Below are 22,143 nucleotides of genomic sequence, written 5' to 3' on the forward strand. Positions count from 1 at the left end.
TAAGTTAACAACACTGCGTAAAGTACTTTAAATGATCATTGATCCTACTCTTATCTTCTTCAACCCTTTTTATTTAATGCAAAAAATTTATAATAAAAATCTCTGGGAGAGATACCGTCACCTGTATCAAATTACCTAAGTCTAAAAGATGTCTCGGATTACTCAAGAGTCTCACTTTTGTTGCAAATCTTTCACTTTAGCTCTATAGCAAGCTGAAATTCCTTTGGAAAAGTGTGTCTGGTGAATCAATATATAAATTCGTGTGTTTGTACCCCAAGCGATTTTATCGATCTCATACAAACGATTACGAGAGGATCTGCTGTCCCTGAGAGACGAGGGGTTTCTTCAAACTTCCTTCGACTATCGGGTAGATAAACTTTTATTTATGTGCGGCTCATACACATCTGCTTTGCTCTTTATGACGATAAGCTTGACTTCGGTTTCCTAATACACATTCGATTTACTTTACTCAAGTAATTCTCAAACAACAAATTCAGAGATAGAGAACATTAATTAACATTTCGTCGCTGCGTCACAAAGACCACCTTAAAACAATAGTGTATATACGAGCAAAGAATTTCGAGGAAAATAAATTTTGCGCTAGCCACATTTGCCAACGTTTTTCTTGTGATGTATTGGCCTTTTAACACGGTTTTCTATATTTTTGCAACACAAAATAGAGGTAAATCAGAGGTTTATCTGGCAGTTTGTCATATTGCCAAAAATTGATGAATATAAAATTACAATATATAAAAGTTATTAAGAACAAGTAAAAGCTACTCAAGTAAATTGTTATTTATCTTTTCAATAATTGTTATTTACAAAGAACAACATAAAAATAATTACTTGATTTAAAGTATCCTATTAATCAAAATATGCGTCCTGATTTTAATATCTAATTGATGTTAACACAAAATTTAGATTATTTTTATGCTTATAATTATGTGATTAAAAATGATTGATTGTTCAAAGAAAACTCTAATTAAGATTAATTTTAACCCTAATTATATTTACAGAATCTGTATACAATCCATATACTCTTTGATTTTCCTTCGTATTACTTATAATTATTAAAAATAATCTGCTTTCTTATTTATAATAACATTATCTAATGCTGTTTGTTGTATTCCTTTTGTTTTTTTCATTATATCAAAATACTTATAACAAGATACTTATAAATTCTTTGCATGGTACTTTTTCACGTGTGGTTTTATTTTCATCAGAAAAATGATCGTCATCCTGGAAAGAAGTTGGCAATGCAACAGCCACGCTCATGGGATTCATCTCTTAATGGAGAGTCTCTGCGGAGAAATCACCCTTCTCATTTTTTCTATATTCATCGAAGCAATAACGCATCAGGTTAAAGCTCCACAGAGGCTGCATCCAGACGATAACCAGATGAACTTTTTTGAGAACTCCATGACTATTAATATCCACTTCCGGGATTTACAAACTGGCGGTTACGTCGGCAAACGCAATTTAAGGGAGTACGTCGACGGAAAAAGATGGACTAAAATTTCAAGCTCTTTCTGAACATATTTTGCCGTCTTATGTAAACAAGATTATCATTATTATCAATAAACAGTATGTAGCGGAAATGTTATTTAGAACACAAATTAATAATGCACGCCTTCAAAAAAATACTTTTTTTTTAAGTAGATTAGCATAATCAAATACTTATAATTTTTAGTTTAAATAAATAAAATCATTAATTTTTATTAATTTTAGAGAACAACAGATGTTATTTAGTATTCCATATCTTCCAAAATCTAACATTCTATTATACTTTTACATCGTATAAAGTAATTTTATTGTTATTAAAAAATTATGTTATTATTTAATGTAATTTTTAACATTTATTCTTATTCTACTCTAAATAATTTTTAAATAAAGAAATAATAAGACTTCAAAAAACTTTAACAACAAATACACCTCAAACATTTTCTATATATATATATTGTTACATAATAATCAGCGCTTTGTTACATAATATTCATCATTTTTTAAAATTAGTTATGTAATTAATTGCATTAAAATTTTTATAAATTGTAATTAAATCGACTAAATAATCGATAAAGTTGTAAAGTTGTTTATATGTATAATAAAACACTATACACAGTAAAAAATAAAACGTAATTATAATATTTTTAATATTTTTTACATGTCCCAGAAAGTCCACTCTAAATTTTAAGTTAAAATGATTCATTTATCGTGTGTTACTTGTTGACAAATTAAAAATGTTAATTGACACTATACTTTACATTTATATTTGTTCTTTTGACTTTGTTTTTTAAGTTATATTAACACGTGATATTAATTATTTTACTTGAATTGTAATAAAAACATTTAATTTTAGTAAATTTAATTATTTTGCATGTATGTCAAAGTTTAAGATTATTTGAAAATTTACTTAACTTTTGTTTATGTGTTAAAATAATTTTAAGACGTGTTAATTTTTTAAAATAATTGTGTTAAAAGAACTCAAAATAATATTTAATTTCTAAATGTATGACATACATAAAGTGTTAAGTTATCACGTTGACATAAATGTAACACATGAAAATGTTAAGAAAATAATAGCATAGCTGTTGTATGTTAATTTTACATTGAAATAATAATTAAATCTTGGTAACACTAGAAAATTTTAACATATAGACCGCTATGTACACATGATTTTTTACTGTGTATACATATATATAAAGTTTCAGATTTATGTATTTTATGTAGGGTAGGTAGTCTAACAATAAACCAGTAATACACTATAATATGAACCATTGCGATATTTCATAAATGTAATGTTGCTTAGATTAATTGTGCTTGTTGTCATGCAACGACTCGCATTTGAACCCCTCTCTTCGGTTCCCCCAATTGGTCGGCAAATCGCGCGAAAGACGGCTGTTTGAGGTTACATTTTGTGATTTTTGGATGACAAAACTTGGATGACAAAACTAAGTTTTTTTTCGTAAGTTTTACGTATTTTTCATGTTTTTGTTGCTAGGTATATCTATCATTTTTTTCATTATTCTATAATTTTGTGTGTATATTTGGCTTTATAATTCTGTAAGCAACTTTCTTTTGTTGCATTATTTTACCGTATTTTTTGGAGATTATCGTAAAAAATGTTACATAGTCTACAATAAATCATTTTATTTTTTACTACAGTTATTTGTGTTATAAGTTATAAGTCTTATTAAACTGACTAGTTGTTACAATAAATAATAATCTAAGTGAGAAAAAGTCTAATTAAAAATAATAATTTTGATTGTAAACTTTAAGTAATAAAAACATAACATGTATAATTAAGTTAGCTTTAATTTAAAGTCCTTATCATGTGTTATAATTATCTCTTCTTTAAATAAACATTTTAAAACATAGTAAAACTAAAATAACACTAACAATTTACAGTATAAAACATGTAGTTCATTGTTAAAAGTGGCTAGGTTCATTATGTACACATTCCTGTACACAATGAACAGTTTGACGTTTTAAAAAAATCGAAATTGTAGCTAATAAACTTTAAAAATAACTTATGAGTCATCTTATACAGTAATGTAGCCAACTAAATTCATGAACTGTATTCAAAAACACAGATCTCCAACTCAATAATTGAGAGAGATATAATTAAACTTCTGAAATTTACATGGTTCACTGTTGGACTACCTACTCTACATACATGTTACATTCAAATTAATGGAATTAATAAAATTTGATTTAAAAAAAATGGAGCGTGGAGCTGTAACAAGGTGTTGGTGTTCATATATTCTATACTTCCGTAAAGAATTAACAAATTTTAATGTACATACTGTACGTACTGTAATAAAATTTTATTTAATAAAAGTAATAAAAATTAAATAATAAAAGAATAATGGTTAACTGTTTGTTAATTTTTAAATTATTTTTGTCAATGCTTCCACATCACATTTTCTTTTAAGAATATGATATGGTTACAGTTTTCAGCCTTCTATTTTCATCTTCTCGTTGGACTCAATTTTATTTTTCAAACCTGCTGCTTTTAGTAAAATGAATCCGCAATAGTTTCACACAACGCTTAGCTTTAAATGTTTAATTCGTATAGCAAAGCGTAGGATAATCCTGAGCGTAACCATGCAGCTAATGACTCTTTAGATTTCATTTGTGCGACGTCTTCGTTTCTTTCCGAAATCCGATAAAAGGGTTTCTAGAACTTCGCAAATCCAGAATAACTAGCGGAGACATCGTCGACAGGAATGAGAAACGATCATCGTAGGCGGACGTACGCGTCGATCCGTATAAAAGTGCAGCGTTCCATGATCATTAGTCATATAAGTTGGATTATAAACTTCATTCCGCTTAAGATTATGATTACGACCGATGCGTTGTATTGCATCGCGCAGATGCGTCGCATCCGCGTGTTACCTTGCTAATTTCGGTACGACGGTATATGACAGTTTTCGAAGGAGCCTCGACACCGAATCGCACCGCAAGTTGCGGCTAAACTTACAAACAAGGGAACTTGATGCGATTTTGCAAAGCGTCTCTGTTGCTGTCAACTCAAGGTCGCTCCGGCAACCGCAACATCAGTAACCGCACGCTGGTGCGACACTGAGGCTACAAATTTAATAGAATATCCCTTACAGAAAAGTATTACTGACTAAATACTTAAAATCTCAGTGATTTAATACTGTCAATATTTATTTGGGAAATACTGGGAAAATACTGGTAGTGATAAATATTATAGGTAGTGATTAATACTACACAGAACTACTGGTGCTTAGTATTGAATTACTCACCGATATTTCGATTTCTGATATTTACCCGGCATCAAAAAAATTATTTTTTTCGAAATTCAATTACTATTTTATAACTAAATTTGTTTCTTAAGATGCAGTCTATAATTATAAATATTTTTTCGTATTTGAAAAACACACTTACCTTGGCGGGATTCGAACTCGGGACCTCTGGATCGTGAGCCGACTGCCTTACGTGGTAGACTACTTCTTAATTTGATGTAAGTGTTATATATAATCTACATGTGTCATAACCAGCGCAAATATATAATTTTTCAAAAATCATCTTAAGAAACAAATTCAGTTTAAAAAGAGTAATAAAATTTTGAATTGGATATAAGAATGATATCCGCAATACTATTTCAAAACTTGTACACTTTTATCACGACGAATTAGTACAGACCTTCATATAAAATGTATTTGTGCATTACTTTTATCTCTCTTCCTTAATATTATCAGGAATTACCCATTATAATGTTTCTATACAAATTGTAGTACTGGTCAATGATTAATTTTACATGGAATATTCAGTACAGTATTTGAGTATTAACATTAAAATACTGGCCAGTGATTTATTACACATGGAATCCTCGGTCCAGTACTTCAGTACTAACATTGAAATACTCATCAGTAATTCAACACAAGTATTTATTACACAAGTATTTATCACCTAGTATTAAATGCTTTCTCATCAGAAATTTAATACTAAGTATTTAATACTCGTCCTGTATTAAATACTACTTTCATAAATTACTGACCTATAATAAAATACTGTGCAATACTTGGATCACAGTGATTCAAGTACTAATAAATACTTAATTTTGGTATTATTAATACACAAAATAAGTATTTATTACTAACCAGCTAGTAATACTTTTTTGTAAGGGATCAATACTACTATCTTTTGTTGGTTATTTTTGTGGTGAAAAAAAGATCGATGCTTCACGTACTGACATTTTTCGCAAAAACTTCTTGATCATTATTAACAATATCAAAATTTAGAGACACGGATAATTTTGCTAAAAGTGTCAAATAATATTTATGCTTATGCTATCATATATGAAATAAATATAAAAGTATTAATATCCTATTAAATATTATTTTTACAACTACTGTGCAGAGACTTCAACCGACGCGTCTGATATGTCGGAGACGGAGACTTTTATGATTGGAATATTTAAAAAAATGACAAAAGCTCGTTGGTAGATTAGAACCTATTATTTTAAGGCTCTTATTCACTCATGGCAGCCATCTTAAATTGATGACGTCAGAAGTAAGAAAATATATCATAAAAATTCTTGTAATGTACATTAAAATAAAAATGTTTTTTAATTAAATAGTTTATAATTAATAGAATAGATTTTTAAAATATACCGAAAACTTCCCTTTTGTTTGGGTAATTAATAAATAACCCATATATGTCGAATTTAATTGTGACTAATCAAGAACGAAAACAAGCTATTTGACAGCTGTCAAAATAAAATAACAATCTTATTGGTCTGAATTATAATAAATTATATAGCGCACTAATTACCGCGCCTGGCTTTTATTGTTAAATTTGTCAACTTTTATTTGATTTTATTTAAGAGAGCCTACATGTATAATATATTTTATTTACTGTGAAATAAAAATATTCACTTATTAAATTATAACAAAATGAGAGTCTTTAGTATATTTTAACATTATAATTTTAAATGTAATTAAATATAACAATAATTTAAAAAAAACGCTGCATTAAAACAAAAACAACTGTGCCGCAACTAACAACGTAGAACTACGTTTACTGTCACTAGTTCATGTTAAAGTATTTAGCAAAGGACAGTTGACGTAGGGCTACGTCAATTGTCACTATTTTAATGTTCAAGTATTCAGCAAAAGACAGTTGACGTAGCCCTATGTCAGCTGTCCTTCGCTGAATACTTTAACATGAACTAGTGATAGTAAACGTAGTTCTACGTTGTTGGTTGCGGCACAGTTGTTACGGTGCCCGTTTGATTTTTATTATATTGGCAATTTTTTTCTAATTCTATTATGTTTTTCAATCTTTTCTACCCCTATTTCGTATACAATTTTTTAAAATTTGGTTAATTAGTTCTTGAGTTGTATATAAGCGAAAAAAATGTGCAAATATATACACTATGGAAAAAAAGACTTGGTTATAATAATCCAGGCTTGGTTAATGTGACCAAGCCCCCTGGTGAAATAGCTTCAACTAAACGTATAGGTGAATGTGACGAAATAATTTGGTTAATGTTAACCAATATAATTATAGCAAAACCTGATGTGATTTGGTTAATATGGACAAAGTTTGATAATTATTACCAAGTAATAATAAATGTAACCAAACAATTTGGTAAGTATAAACTGACAGTTTATTAATAATTATCAAATAGTTTAGAAAATATTGTCGAACTAAGTCTGATAATTATAACAAGATGAGTTGCTAAATGTAAACAAATTTTTTGTTAATAGTTATTAAATTTTGTATATCATATATCCGAGCATTTGTACCTACGTACTCGTTCATCACTCGCGAAAATACATCGTAAAACTACAGTTTTCGCGAAAATACATTGTAAAGTTCTAAGAAATTAGTAAATTAGAAAATCTTCTCTTAGGCCCGGTCTCCACGATGCAAGAACTGTGTCCAAGTTTCGGTTTAAGCCAATGAAACTGCTACTTTTCTGTAAGAGCTGCTAGTTGATTGGCTTAAACCGAAACTTGGACACAGTTCTTGCATCGTGGACACCGAGCCTTAATTTGGGAACTTAAACATCTCATTGAGGTATTAAAAGGTTAATCTTTAAAAGGTTAACCTATAACACATCAATGAGATGTGTAAGTTAAATTAAGAGAGGATTTTCTAATTCACTCATTTTTTAGAACTTTACAATGTACTTTCGCGAAAACTGTAGAGTTTTACGATGCACTTTCGCGAGTGATAAACGAGTATGTATGGCACGAATGCTTGGATCGACGAACATGTATGAACTGGTTCAGGCTCATGAGACAAATGCAGCACGATCGGAACAATAAACTGACAGCTTTCGTAAAGAATAATCTGAATTAGCAATACTTACTAAATTTACAGTAATATTTACTAAATAACCAAATTGCTTACTAAAAAATTAAGTAACTGTCAACAAACCAATCAGATAAAACTTTTTAAGACAATTTAGTACTAATTATCACACTGTGTGTTAATTATCACTAAGCAATTTGATAATAAGTACTACATAGTTTAGTTGGTTCAACTAAACGCAAAATCTGCTTTTTTTTAATGTTTATAATTATTACAAAATGTTTTGTTATTATTATTATATTCGGTAATAATAATCAAATATTTTAAAAAGAACTATTACTAAATGCATCTCACAAGTTTACCAAGAATTTTTCTTTCAGTGTATAAGCGAAAAAAGTGTGCAAATTTCTAATTTGTACACTTTTTATTATATTGGCAATTTTTTCTAATTCTATTATATTCTTCAGTCTTTTCTACCCTTATTTTATATATAATTCTTTGAAATTTGGTTGATTAGTTCTTGAGTTACACATACGTTAGAATTTGCTAGAAATACGTACATACATAGAAACCTAATAAAACTGGGTGTCTAATCAATCAAATTTTGAAGTATATATGAAATAGGGGTAGAAAAGACTGAAGAATATAATGGAATTAGAAAACTTTTATACTTTTAAAGCATAAATCGGTTACCTTTTCAACGATTTTCGCCAAATTCAATACCAACCTTCTTTTAATGATGCTCTATATAAGAATACATGTATAACTTATACTCTATTTAGGCATAAATCGGTGTCTCCGGATCGACGAGACAAATTCATGTCAATACAAGTCTTAAGTATAAATTTTTTGCAGAAATCGGTAACCCCTTCCCCGATACTCGCCAAAGTAAATACCAACCTTCCTTTAATGATATTCTATATAAAATTACATGTATATAACTTTAGGGGAGACCAGGGCTATCTGTCTATTATACACGGGAGCTATGTGTTCACAGTACTGCTAGCTCAAGTTTTAAGAGACAGATGTCTCTATCATTGTAACAAGTAGTTGAAAAATGCCCTTACGTAAAATATTCAAAATGTTGTTTGTTTTCTTGCGATGCCTATTCACATTTTTCGACGGTCGAATAATTTGCTGTGCGACAGTAGTTTAACTCAAATTAAAGTAAGCAATTCATAATATTATTAATTAATATATTGTTATCAGGTGTGAGAAGCGTCAAATCTTAATTCCGCATTATCTAAAATTGGGAACATGTTAAAGACTGAAAAACGTGCCCTGGCGGAAATATTTCCACAAAATTTAAAAAATAAAATAAAAATGTACTACAAAAAATTATAAAATATAATTGCCAGAATCTATTAAATTCTACATGAATTTAAGAAGTACTATAAAATCCTATATGAAAATGCTAGAATTGGAACACTTTTGTAAATTTTTGTATTTTTTTAGTGCATCTTGATCTATAAATTTTTCGGTAAAACTACGCCAAACTACAACTAATACTGATATTCTACACATTTCTATATCTATTTGAGTACAGAGATTATAAGGAAATACTAGAATTAAAACACTCTAATGAGGAAATTCACCCGACATAAAAAAAATTATATTTATTTTGAAATTTTATTACTACTTTTTAACTAAATTTGTTTCTTAAGATGCAACCTATGATTATAAATATTTTCTCGTACTTGAAAAACACACTTACCTTGATGGGATTCGAACTCGAGACCTCGGGACCTCTGGATCGTGAGCCAACCGTCTTACGTGGTAGACTACTTCTTAATTTGATGTAAGTGTTATATATAGTCTACATGTGTCATAACCAGCGCAAATATATAATTTTTCAAAAATTTTTAAGAAATAAATTCAGTTTAAAAAGAGTAATATTTCGAATCGGATATACGAATATAATTTTTTCTTAATGTCGGGTGAACGTCAGAAACCAGTGCCGGCTCATTACAAAATAGGCCTATTGGGCCAACGTCGCGCCGCGCGATTACAAAAAAAAAACTGCTTTATTCTAACTTATCTGTAAAATAAAAAGCGAGTTATTATAAAAAAAACCTTACCAAGCACCACATACACACATGTCTAAAACCGCATAACCCGGAAAAAAATCTCTTATTTATTCATATTAGTTTATATTAGTAGACACATGATTATATATGATCATATAAGAAATGAAAAATATAATCTTAAATAATATTATATGGCATATATAAGTATATATGATTATATACTCGGGAAAAAATACCTCTTATTTGTTCATATTAGTAAATATATAATTATAATGGTCATATAAGAAATGGAAATATAATCTTAAACAATATTATATGGCTAAATCTCTTTAAATATAACTTTATATAGTCATATATGGTTTTATATACTAGTATATTATCATGTGTGATCATGTAAAAGTATATTTATAAGGTTAAAGATAATCATATATGAATATATACTCTATAATGGATCTATCCATTTTGTATAACTGTTATAAAAATATTCTTCTAATAGTGTATTATTTTACTTGACAATATCAAATTAATATAAAATATATTATTTTTAGTTTCAGTTTACACAATTGCGTTTTAAGTCCGACAAAGTCCATATTGACACGCAGTGCCAATTTAAAAAACTGAAACATGTATTTAATAATAATTAATATTGTGAAATATTATTAAGCATCAAGATCCGCTTCGACCGAAAACGGCACTTCTCATTGCTTATATGTTATTTTAAGTTTTCTTTGTTTTCTAATTTTGCATAAAATACTTAATTTTTTTAATTGACATATTAATTTTTACTTTTCATGGAAAGGTTGAAGGTTTGGTTAAAGATCTGTTAATTTTCATGTAAAATTGTAGTATCTTATAAACATCTAAAAAAAGCAAATTTATGTAAATTTTCATGAATTCACGAGTTGTAAAAGGCTTAAGGATTGTGTCGTTTTCTGTAGAACCTTGTAGTATTGTATGCAAAATTACAATCATTCACGAATCAGAAATTTATATAGGTAAAAAATTGTACATTTATGTATTTTTCTATTGGACTTTACAACAAACTATACGAAAATAAAAACATAAGTATTTTAACTTTTGCGAATTAAGAAGTTATTAATAATAGATGAATTTTAGAAGATTAGTGTAAAAATTTGTAACATTTAACTAAAAATTACAAATTTTAATTAGCCATAATTGTAATAAATTTTTGAGCTGTACAAAAAAATCGGTATTTGTTAGTATTTGTACGCAGTTGTAGTATTTTATGAGAAACTAAAAACTGAATTAGATTCTAAGTTGCATAGTTTTACAATACGTAAATTGTAGTAGATTTCTATAGTTATTTATAAATAATTGTAGTATTTTACAAGTAAGCAGATGTTTTAATTTTTTAAGATTTTGTTTCTTCTTAAATTTTTAAAATTTGTAAATCCTTGTACTATTTTTTATACAATTGTAGTTTTTCATAAAATACTACTTGCAATAATTTCTTGATTTAAGAACATTGTAACTTGTGGTACTATTTTGTAGATATTTCTACAAAAAAATAACTATTTTTACAAAAAATTAAATATTTCAACAAAAATGTACAAATTTTTATTTCTAGTTAAATTTTGTAGTTATTTATAAAAATTTTTTCCGCCAGGGTGGTCGGGACTATCTGTCCTATTTTTGATGGGGCAATGTGTCCACACTTCAATGACAAATTGTTCTTTTATAAATAGATAATGGTGCGTAACTATTACAAAAGAAAGACTTTCCTTAAAACGGATAAGGCAGACATATCTAATAAAATTATATTTAGAGCGATTAAAAGAATCAAAATTGAGCGAGAATCTTTTCGTAAAAACAGTGTTAGACTTTGGAATAAATGTTCGGGTTCTCACTCGCTACTGTAAAAAAGTGACCTACGAGCAACTACTTAATCCTGCGATTCAAGAATCGTCACCAAATTTTTATTTTAAAAATACACGTCAAGTTAAATATATGAGTTTGTCTTAAATTATTGAGTATTTTTTATTTCAAACGTTGCCGAGGATAAAGTAAAGGCCCTAAATAAAAAAAAATTAAAGAATTGAGGATTTTGCAACGGACTCAAAGTCAGTTTGATGCCACCGTCAGAAAAATCAACTCTACGCAGGAAACTTGTCAAAAAATCTACACAAAATGCCTACTACTTCTCTGACTCCAACGACTAGGCAGTTTTTTCAATATTATATATTAATAATAAATAATATTATAAATAAGTACAAAAATTAATATAAATAATGTGTTTTTTATTATGTGGACAGATAGCTCCTCGAATGTAGACAGATAGCCCCGCATATAGGGCTATCTGTCTACGCTTGACTTGTCCACTTAAAAAGTTCGCCTCTTTAAAATGTTAAAAGATTAACGATTCTAATTGTTTTTTATTAATAACAAGGTTGAAAGGTTATATTAGTAAAATTTTAGCCAAATATCTTTATTAGTTTTTTAGTAAACTTGAAAAAAGCGTAAAGTGTGGACACCATAGCCCCGGTCTCCCTTACATTATTGTTAGACATAAATCGATAACCCCTTCAACGATTGACGCCAAATTCAATACCGGTACTTTTTTTTTAATGATAATCTATCCATCAAAAAATTCAGCTCAATATCACAAAATGTATGGAAATTAAAACAAACACGGAGATTTCTTAAAACAGAAATTGAGGTAACCCCTTCACCAATCATCACCAAATTCAATACCAACCTTCATTTAATGACACTCTATCCATAAAAACAAATTTCAGCTTGATATCACAATTTACGGAAATTAGAGCAATCACGGAGAATATTAAGATAGAAATCAGTAACCACTTTTGGAGATTTTAGAGAGAAAATAGAACTCTATAAGCTATCGAATAACACCTTATTTATTACTCTACGATTATTAGTTTCGAAGATATAAACGATCAAAGTGTGACATGTTTTCTGTGCTCCTAGATTTACCCCCTACTTATTGTCGACAAAGACGTAGTTCTACGTCAAAATTGACGCTGTATATTGCAAAAATAATTTAGCTCTTTTAACATCATTTTTCACGTCTTATAGTTCACAATTTTGTGAAGAATGACGCCGTGTGTAGGTACTGTCAACGTGGACATAGCTATATATCGAGCCAGCACGAGTCTTAAACTTTTCAAACATTTTATAATCCTTGTTCTTATTATACATGTTACATGTATATTATTTATATTTTATATATTTTATATTAAATAATATTTTTTAATATGCGATTATATCCGTTTTAAAGTAATAATATTTTATAAAATTTATATTAAAACATCAGAACAATATTTTTTTATTATCAGTAAATTAAAGTCTCTTCTTAAGTAAGTTATGTTTTTAAATCATTTAAAAATATAGTCTTATTGTATATAGCATGTATTTTTCTAATGTTATTCTCATATTGTTCTATTTTGAAACAAGATACGCAATGTAAAAAAAATGAGATTCACAATACGAGAAAAATCCAATTTCCACGAGAATATTGAAAAACTATACATATTTCTCGTTATATGTATTATGTATTGTATAATAAACTACAGTAATCTGAGATAAATCTTTTAGATAGAATGTCATCATTAACTCTAAAGAAATTCGAAACAGAAATTTTTTATTAACATGCAATTTAAGTTACGTAGCAACCGGAGAATATTACATTACAAACTTTAATAACAGTACATTTGATTATAATACACCTGTACGTTATTGATGTAATGTTATCGGCTTATCGCCGGAATGCTCGATTAGCGAATAGCGTGACGGACTTGCTACAGACCGTTGCAGATTATATCGCAAATTTTGCACGTGCGCGTGTGAAAATTTATCGATGCAGTAAGATTAAATAATCATTTAACAGTAACTTTTTCCAAATCATCGTTTCTCGTTCTTGAAGTAATTAACTTACAAAAAATATTTAAAAATTTTATTTGTAAAATAAAAAAATTTCTCTATGCTTTGCTCAAGATATACATAAGAAGATGAATATAAAATAATTAAATAATTAAATTTGATCCTAATATATCTATGTATATTAGACTAATAAACAATTTTTATGTTATCTGTTTGGTATTGCAAAGATAACTCGATTATGTATGTAGTACGTCTTTACTCAGAGACAGTTTATCCCTTGGGAAAATTTACCTTAGAAATCTTTAAAAAAAAACTTAAAAGTTACTTTAGAGAAAAACTTAAAAAAGATTAAAGGTAAATTTGAACACTTTAAAACTATTGTTTAAGGTAATCTTATAACTATAAGGTACTTACTTCAAGAAGAATGTATAAAAAATCTTAAAATTATGAAAAGTAAATTTTGACAATTTTAAAGTTAAAAATTTACTTTTCATAATTCTAAGGTTTTTTCACAAGGATAACATTGCTGTAAACTAAATTTGTTATTATTTTATTTATTATAAATTTTTAAAGTGTTTTTAAAATATTATTCAGTACACCCATGTTTTACAATTTAATTTTCATTTGTAACTCTGCCAGATTTATTAATTGCTGAAGAACTTCTTGTTTTGGTCTGGGTTTGCTAGTTCATTTAGTGTTTCTATAAGTAATTGTTTTGCGGCTCCATTTGTTAAAATACTGCAATTATTGTCAAACATGCTAATTAATATATTTAAACCTGACGATAATTTAATACAATTTTGTTTTTTACTTGAAATCCTTTATACGAATCTTTTATCCTTTATACTCGTTTCAATGGAAGCAAACTATAAAAACTAAAGAAAATCTTATAAATTACTTCTTCCTAATAAGGACAAACATATAAAAGAAGATAAATATTTATATCTTATTTTAAAACTTAAAAGCACTTTAAAAATTCCAGATGCAATATAGAAATAATAATAAAGAATAGTTACACACACTATTTTATATCACAAGTGCGTCTAAAGTTTAAAGAAGAACTTGCAGGGGGTAAGGGGGGGCGAAACATCCCCGAGTTGAGAGAAATGGGCACATACGGGAGCAGGGTTCGGGGGAGCGAACCCCCCCCCCCCCCGAGCCGAAAGTCGAGGCGCAGGCGAGGAGGGGGTGCAGAGCCCCTCCCCCCGCCTATAATAAAAGCAACGTTTATTACAGGAGCAAACATGATGTGATAAGAAAGGTGAAACAACATTACGCAGTAGTCCAATCTTGACCAATAAGAATTGGGTCAAAATGCTTGTAGGCTCGAGGCGTCTCCGTTTCGCAGTTGCTTTTGCAAGTTAAATTTTCGCCGGCTCGTATCAAATTTTTTCAAATTATTTAAAATTGTTTAAAATATCAGACAACAAACTTAAAATATTATACTAAACATTTTACTATTAATTATTTTTTTCTCAAACTTGATTCACATTATTTTTGTGATTAAAATAAAATAATTAGCTGCAAAAAATTAAAAAAAAAAAAATTAATTGAAAAAGCCTAACCGACCAAAAACATCGCGACATTCCTCTAATTAATTTTTTGTAAACTTTTTAATTCAAAAGTAGTCTCTCTGTATATAATTCGAGGCTAGTTGGGGTAGAACTTCTTTTTCCGAACAAATAAATCACGGAAGCAAATAGCTTGCGAGTCATTGAGCGTCAATCTTGCGCGATACGACATATTCAGTCGATTCAAAACACCTAATAACTGAACCGTAAACCATCTGCTCTGAATAAGTAAGTCACACATTAATGTCCGTTCTTCAATTTGCTTATGAAAGTTTCGTTTTATTTCAGGTGCAATTTAAATTTATTTTAGAGATTGCAGAACAACGAAGGAGCGTAGCGAATCTAGCGAAGCACAACCATACTTACTCATGCAAAATTATGCAGCAGATATTTGATGAAAAAAAAAAATATATATATATATATATATATATATCATAAAATACGATAATACGATAATAGGTACGTTTATTAAACTAATTATGGATTGATATTTTTAGTAGCTTTACAGCGTGCATTATAATTGCACAAAATAATTTGTTTACGTAGTTTTATTGCAGTATAAAAATTACCTTTTAACTGCGTTAATTACAAGAATGTTACTTAAAAAATACTGTTTTTTAAATATATAAAAAAAAAATTATATAAAAAATAAGCTAATAATAAAAAAAGTTTATTAGATATAATAGATTATACAGGGTGTCAATTTAAAAACTTTTAGTCGGAATATCTCGGGAACTAGTAAAGATATCAAAACATGGTTTGGAGAGAATATAGGGTAGCAAAAGGAACATACTTTGATTTAAAAAAATTTGACCTTGGGTGGAGGCGTCATGGTCAAATAAAGGTCAACTTAATTTTTTTAAATAAACATATAATTTTTTTAAACACTTATAGGTTTGTAGCTAGTAGCTCTTTTCATTACGAGGTCAACGTGCTATGATCCAAAGTCGTCGAAGGTCTAATGCAGGCTCACAGTATTATTGTTTTTATACATGTTATGAGACACCTTTTGCAGCTGCAGTTTTGCGAATCGACAATGTTGGATTCATTGCATAATGACCTAACACTTCAAGTTGAGTTGCTACATTCACTATTCTTTGTACAGTTCCGTTTTTGTTTGCTGTTGATTCTGTTTCTTCAAATTTTAATATTAATTGTTGGACGTAGGTGATTGACATTTTTTTCTAGTTTACTTAAACTGGTAAGTACAATGAGTGCTAATTCTTATTACAAGTGTTAATATAGTGATTCTACATACCAAACTAAGTCATCATGACATTGCCCATATCCACAAATATAACAAATACGAACAAAAATAGCAGTCTAACAACAAAATCCGTTCGATTTTGATTTGACACGCGGAATTATCGTGACTTATACTACGAATTAGCACTCGCTGAACTTATCAGTTTAAGTAAACTAGATATATAATTTATTTACTTAGTAAAAATTGCAAAACTAAAAAAGGTGTCTCATAACATGTACAAAGATAATAACACTGTGAGCCTACATTTGGTCATTCGACCTTCGACGACTTTGGATAATAGCACGTTGAGTATAGTAATGAGAAGAGTTACAAACGTAGATATTTAAAAAATTATGTGTTTATTAAAAAAAATTAAGTTGACCTTTATTTGACCATGACGCTTCCACCCAAGGTTAAATTTTTTAAAATCGAAATATGTCTTTTATTTTTTTCAAACCATGTTTTGATATCTTTGCTATTTTCCGAGATATTCCGACTGAAAGTTTTCAAATTGACACCCTGTATACATATTATACAGACACAAAAAAAACATTTATTAAACATAAACGTTATTTTTTTAAGTTTTTAAATTTAAATAAACAAAATATTTTTTTGTTGATAAAATATATTTCTTATTAATCTTTAACTTAATTACTTCAATTAAAAGTAAAATACATCATATAAAATATATAATATAATTTAATATAATTTATAATATAATATAATATAATTTAATATATAATATAATTTAATATAATATATAATTTATGGCATATAGTTATGCCATAAATTGTGTTCCTATAAAAATAAATTTATTTTATAATTAAAATAAAAAGCAGTATAAAGTGTATTATATACATATTTTATTGAATTGATTAATCATAATATAATAATTTATAATATAAAATTATAATAACTACTAAAAAAATGTCCATCTTCTGACTTCACAAATTTCTACAAACGATTAGGCTTCAAAATTTCGTAGCATGCAGAATCTCGATGCTGCTGTCTTCACCAAATTAGCCTTCAGAGCTTCAATATTTTGGGGAAGCATGAAACAAATTTTTTCGACTAAACTTGCGTTCGTTTATTCACATTGAGAGCATAACGTATATTATAGATTTTATTTTTTCAATGGGAATAAACAAACGCAGGCTAAATTTTAAAGAAAAGAGCTTGTTCTAAATCTCACCAAAATATTGATTGTTTAAAGATTAATTTGATGAAGGAAGGTAGCGTCGATACTCATTGAGATTTTGTATGCGAGACTTTAAAGCCCGATTTGAAATTTGTGATAGCAAAAGGTTAGATTTTTAATAGATAGTTACAATTATTTTTATTTTGTAATTGTTTAATTCAATAATACGCGTATATCTACAATTTATACTATTTTTTATATTAGTTATAAAATAAATCTAGATTTTTAAAAATAAAATTTATGATTCCACTATTGTATATGTAATGTAATTATTTATGCAAGTAATTTTACATGTACAAGAAAATCGCAATATACATTATTGCTTTACATTCTAGCATAGCCTAATTATCTTGAGAAAAAAAATATTTTAATCGTAAAAAAATCATAAAATTCTTCGGCAAGCGAGCCAATAAAATAACGAAAGCGTGCCCAAGCAGCAGTCGAATATAAGTCGTAAGTAATAAAAACAGAATTTATTTGTAGGAGGGAAGGATGACGTACCTTGTAACCGAGGTAGGCAAGCAGTAAAGCTTCGGTTAACGACACCATAGCCAAGATGACTTGAACAACCCACAACTCTAAGGGTCGTCTGACCCACAGGATCGCATCCCAATTGATGGTTGGGTGGTCTTGGAACTCCTCCTCCGTTAAGTTCTGTGACGCGAGAAACTCGGTCTTGTTGCCGGGTGTGCAACCGTAACTGGCGAGAGATAGAGAGAGAAGGGTTATAAATGACGGATGAGTGTGTGAATAGGGAGGGACAGATTGTCGCGTGATATTTGGCGTGCACGAATCAGACGAGTTCGATAGGTTTTCGATATCAAGTACGTCGTTTGGGTTGCATTGGGGTATACGCGCAAATATCACCGTCGCACGGAAAGAATAGGAAGGACACAATATCGAATACCGAAAAAAGCTTATACAGCCGATCAAGAACGTATTGAAATATTTACGTTTGATGTATGAAACTTACAGATAAGATACTTTTACTGAGATCGCCGTTGCCGTCAGTGACAGTTTTCTCGGAAAATTAGGAATCGATAGCTCTTTAACGGAAATTTCATTGGAATCTTAATCATTAATTTTAATTATAAAATTATTTTGAATATTAGTTTTAGTAAATTTCGCTTAAAAAATATCAATAGATGATAAAAACTCCATTATCAAACAACTCAAATACATCAATTAAAACAAATAACATTTCTAATTTACCTACTAAGAAATCTAACAATAAAGATAAAACCTTGTATAAAATTATTAATAAATTACATTTTTAATCAAATTTTTTTTAACAAGATTATCCCTATATATATGTTTATCAAAGATTATTTACGAGAATAGTACCTAATGTGATTCTTATTAGTGTTCTATACAATTTTAAAAGATTGATTATAAAACGTTAATAATATTTAGATTTAAACGCTTAAAATATAGATTATTATTTTGTTCAAAAATATTGTATATATAAAAATATCGTAAAATTTTTGGAAATTTATCCGTTCTCATATATCTATATATGCAAACAACATCACGTCGTAATGTATTCGTCGTATCTACTGTCTTATCTCCGTGTCTTATTCTGAGCCATGATAGGAATGCTGCATAATATTGTAATTATGCATGAGTATCGCGTTGCTCACACGTTAGAGCGAGCTTATTTCTAGGAAGATAAAATTTTTCCAGAAAATCGTTCCGTCAACGACGAAACGGAATAAAACCAAATGAAGCAATTCCTTTATTTTCAGCATTACGTTGGTTGCAATTCGTGCTGCTACATACATAGGATATTCCAGATTTCCTTTTTATTTTAGAACTTTTTATTCTTATTCCACTAATATGAATATATTCCCAATTTTAATTTAATAACAAAAATACTTTATAATTTTGTTATTAAGTATTTCTGTTATTAATTGTAAGTATAATTTGTCATTTGTCAGTCAAGTAATATGTACTTAATTGAAAGGTACTGCAAAGAAACGACAACGCGTTCTCAGTGCCATAAAATACCTAGAAATTCTTCCTTTTATTCGCATAAGATAAATAAAATGAAAAAATACATAAAAATATTAAAACAATAATAATTGCAGTTTTGCATTTTGTATAACATAATAACAATTTTTAAGTAGTCCATTTCTAAATTGTTATTTCGTCGGATACATCCTTATAATATTTAAGTTTTTATTTGAAAAATTCAAACGCGAACAAAAATTCGATGCAAACTTTAAATTTCTATTAGGTTCCGTTTAAAAGGACTTATTCGGATATTTAACGTAGCTTACCATGCTGCGAACGTTGGATCGCTGTCGGTAATAACCCTGAATATATACAGGAAGCATGTTAAGAGCTTGAAGAAGAGATTGGCAAGTCGTATTCTCAAACCTGAAACATAAATTTTATTTCTTTGTTGTGATTTTTACATTTTTATTTAATTTAGGAATGTATGTACATCTCTGTAACTAAATTCAATTTTCTTTTCTTTTTTTTGTATTACGTATTAATCTCATATTAGTTCTTTTTTGTTTTTTTTTTATTATATTAAATCCTTTTCTAAAAAGGAGATGTGAAGTTTATTGTTGCCGCTTTTCCGCGATGCCGATTGGTTTCCTTGCTGCGCTTACTTCATTTGCAGCTGTCATTGTATATTTTGACAGTTGTGTATAATAGGGTTAATAGTGAAATGTTAAAGATAAATAGCGCGCGCGTAGCGCGCGTCTGTAGTGTCTAGTTGTAATAAAATGAAATATAATACTACGCTTCGATTTATATAAGATTTATACTATAGATTAGAAATAAGTCTAAAGATAATTATGAGAGAGAAATGCTTTTTATATTATTTTCTATCATGCAATCAATAAATTTTATAGATAAACATTTTCAAGAGTTTTTTTAACAGTTCTATTTTTATATAAATATTAAAATACTAATATCTCCCTCTGTCTTTATATTTTCATCTCAAGTTAAATCTAATGCTGAATGTCCCTTATTTACCTAAAAAGTATACAATTAACAGCATATCATAAACTTATATCTATCATAATCTTCAATCATAAACTTATTTAGTTATAAATCCAAAATGTTCTAAATTTCCTAAAAATAATTTTAGTAAAACTTTTATAAGATAAAAAAAATAATTTGAAAGATCTTCGCTGGGAATTTAGTGCACACAACATAATCTAAAATAATAAAAGACTACATCTATAAATATATAAATTATATAGCATATATATAACTCTGGTATTTACGCCGCAGATGTCAGAAAAAATAGAAAAAATGAAGGTACTTGCTCGCAATTATTCTGTTATGTGCCTTTATGCCACATTAGTATTGTGTTGTAATTTCAGTTCTTTACTGTTAATATTAACGAAACTGTTGTGAGTTGAATCGATTTCTCACCGTAGTAAGAAACGTGATCTTGTGTTACAACCTATGTAAAATGATTACTGTAGGGAATGTAAAAAGTTTAATGTTTATTTCATGATACATAAGTGTAGAGAGATAGTAAATAATGAAATACAGCAAAATACAAGTGCATAGCTCTTGTATTTTTTGCTTAACTTAATATCTTATATATCTCTCCTGTTTAGGATATACGGCAAGTTAGCATGCGGGATTTATGCCATAGTACAGACACTTTGTAAAACTCGAAATTTCCTGTGTGTTCTTTTTCCTTATTTTTTGAATCGCAATAATCTTTAATGCATCTATCGCTCTTCTATTTTTTTTTTTAATTTTTTAGTTTTATAATTTGTTTATCATTCTTACATTTTAATAAACTTCTTACACACATTTTATAACTTATTATGACATTTTATTGCCTTATTTATAAATATTATTTGTAATTTTTTATAAGGCGTATATTTCACCCATGAATGCCATATTGCCATATAACACACTCTTCTGGGATATATGGCAAAAATGCAAGAGTTTCTAAAAGTTTTTTTTATTAAATACAAGGAATGAATATTTCATGTTTTGATTTTTTTGTAGTAGCAGACAGTATAAAGTTTTTATTGGTATAATTTACTTGCCTTAAACATAGTAAATAGTACTTAATAAATTAAGTTTCCCTTAGCTGCGGCGTACATACCGGAGTTACCCTACGTATAATGCAAATGTATCGTAATTTACTAATTTAAGCGTAAGGAAAGTTACGTTAATATGCTAAGGATTCACTAACAATAAGACTTAGATCAAAGATTGGTTTAAGCTTGGACCGAGTATCGACCGTCCAAGTAGCTTAACTATAAGTTACCCGCAACAAACTTCACAAAGGGCAGCAAAGCGTTGACCTGTTGGGCTCACGTCCTAATGCATAGATCAGATACAAAGACCAACACCATTAAGAAGAATTGGTGGCAACGCAATATCTATTATCGGTTACCATCATCACAGTTCCAAAAGAGCACAATCGTGCACTTTCAGAATATCCGTGGAAATGATGGCGGCGATATT

The 22,143-nt window shown here is 28.5% G+C and overlaps 1 protein-coding gene across 12 annotated transcripts in view; it reads right to left on the reverse strand.

Moving 5' to 3' along the window:
- The window catches only part of LOC112457807 (potassium channel subfamily T member 2), a 247,764-nt gene that overhangs the window by 53,264 nt on the left and 172,357 nt on the right, over positions 1-22,143 (reverse strand). For all 12 annotated transcript variants that reach the window (XM_025021055.1, XM_025021054.1, XM_025021053.1 and 9 more), the window contains 2 exons: positions 19,971-20,070; positions 18,193-18,391 (listed from right to left, as the gene is read on the reverse strand). In XM_025021055.1, the coding sequence (XP_024876823.1) occupies positions 18,193-18,391; positions 19,971-20,070 (299 nt within the window). The remainder of the gene's footprint in view (positions 1-18,192; positions 18,392-19,970; positions 20,071-22,143) is intronic.

This window comes from Temnothorax curvispinosus, unplaced genomic scaffold (genome assembly GCF_003070985.1).
Source record: "Temnothorax curvispinosus isolate PA1 unplaced genomic scaffold, ASM307098v1 QBEX01008326.1, whole genome shotgun sequence".
NCBI classification, from domain to species: domain Eukaryota; kingdom Metazoa; phylum Arthropoda; class Insecta; order Hymenoptera; family Formicidae; genus Temnothorax; species Temnothorax curvispinosus.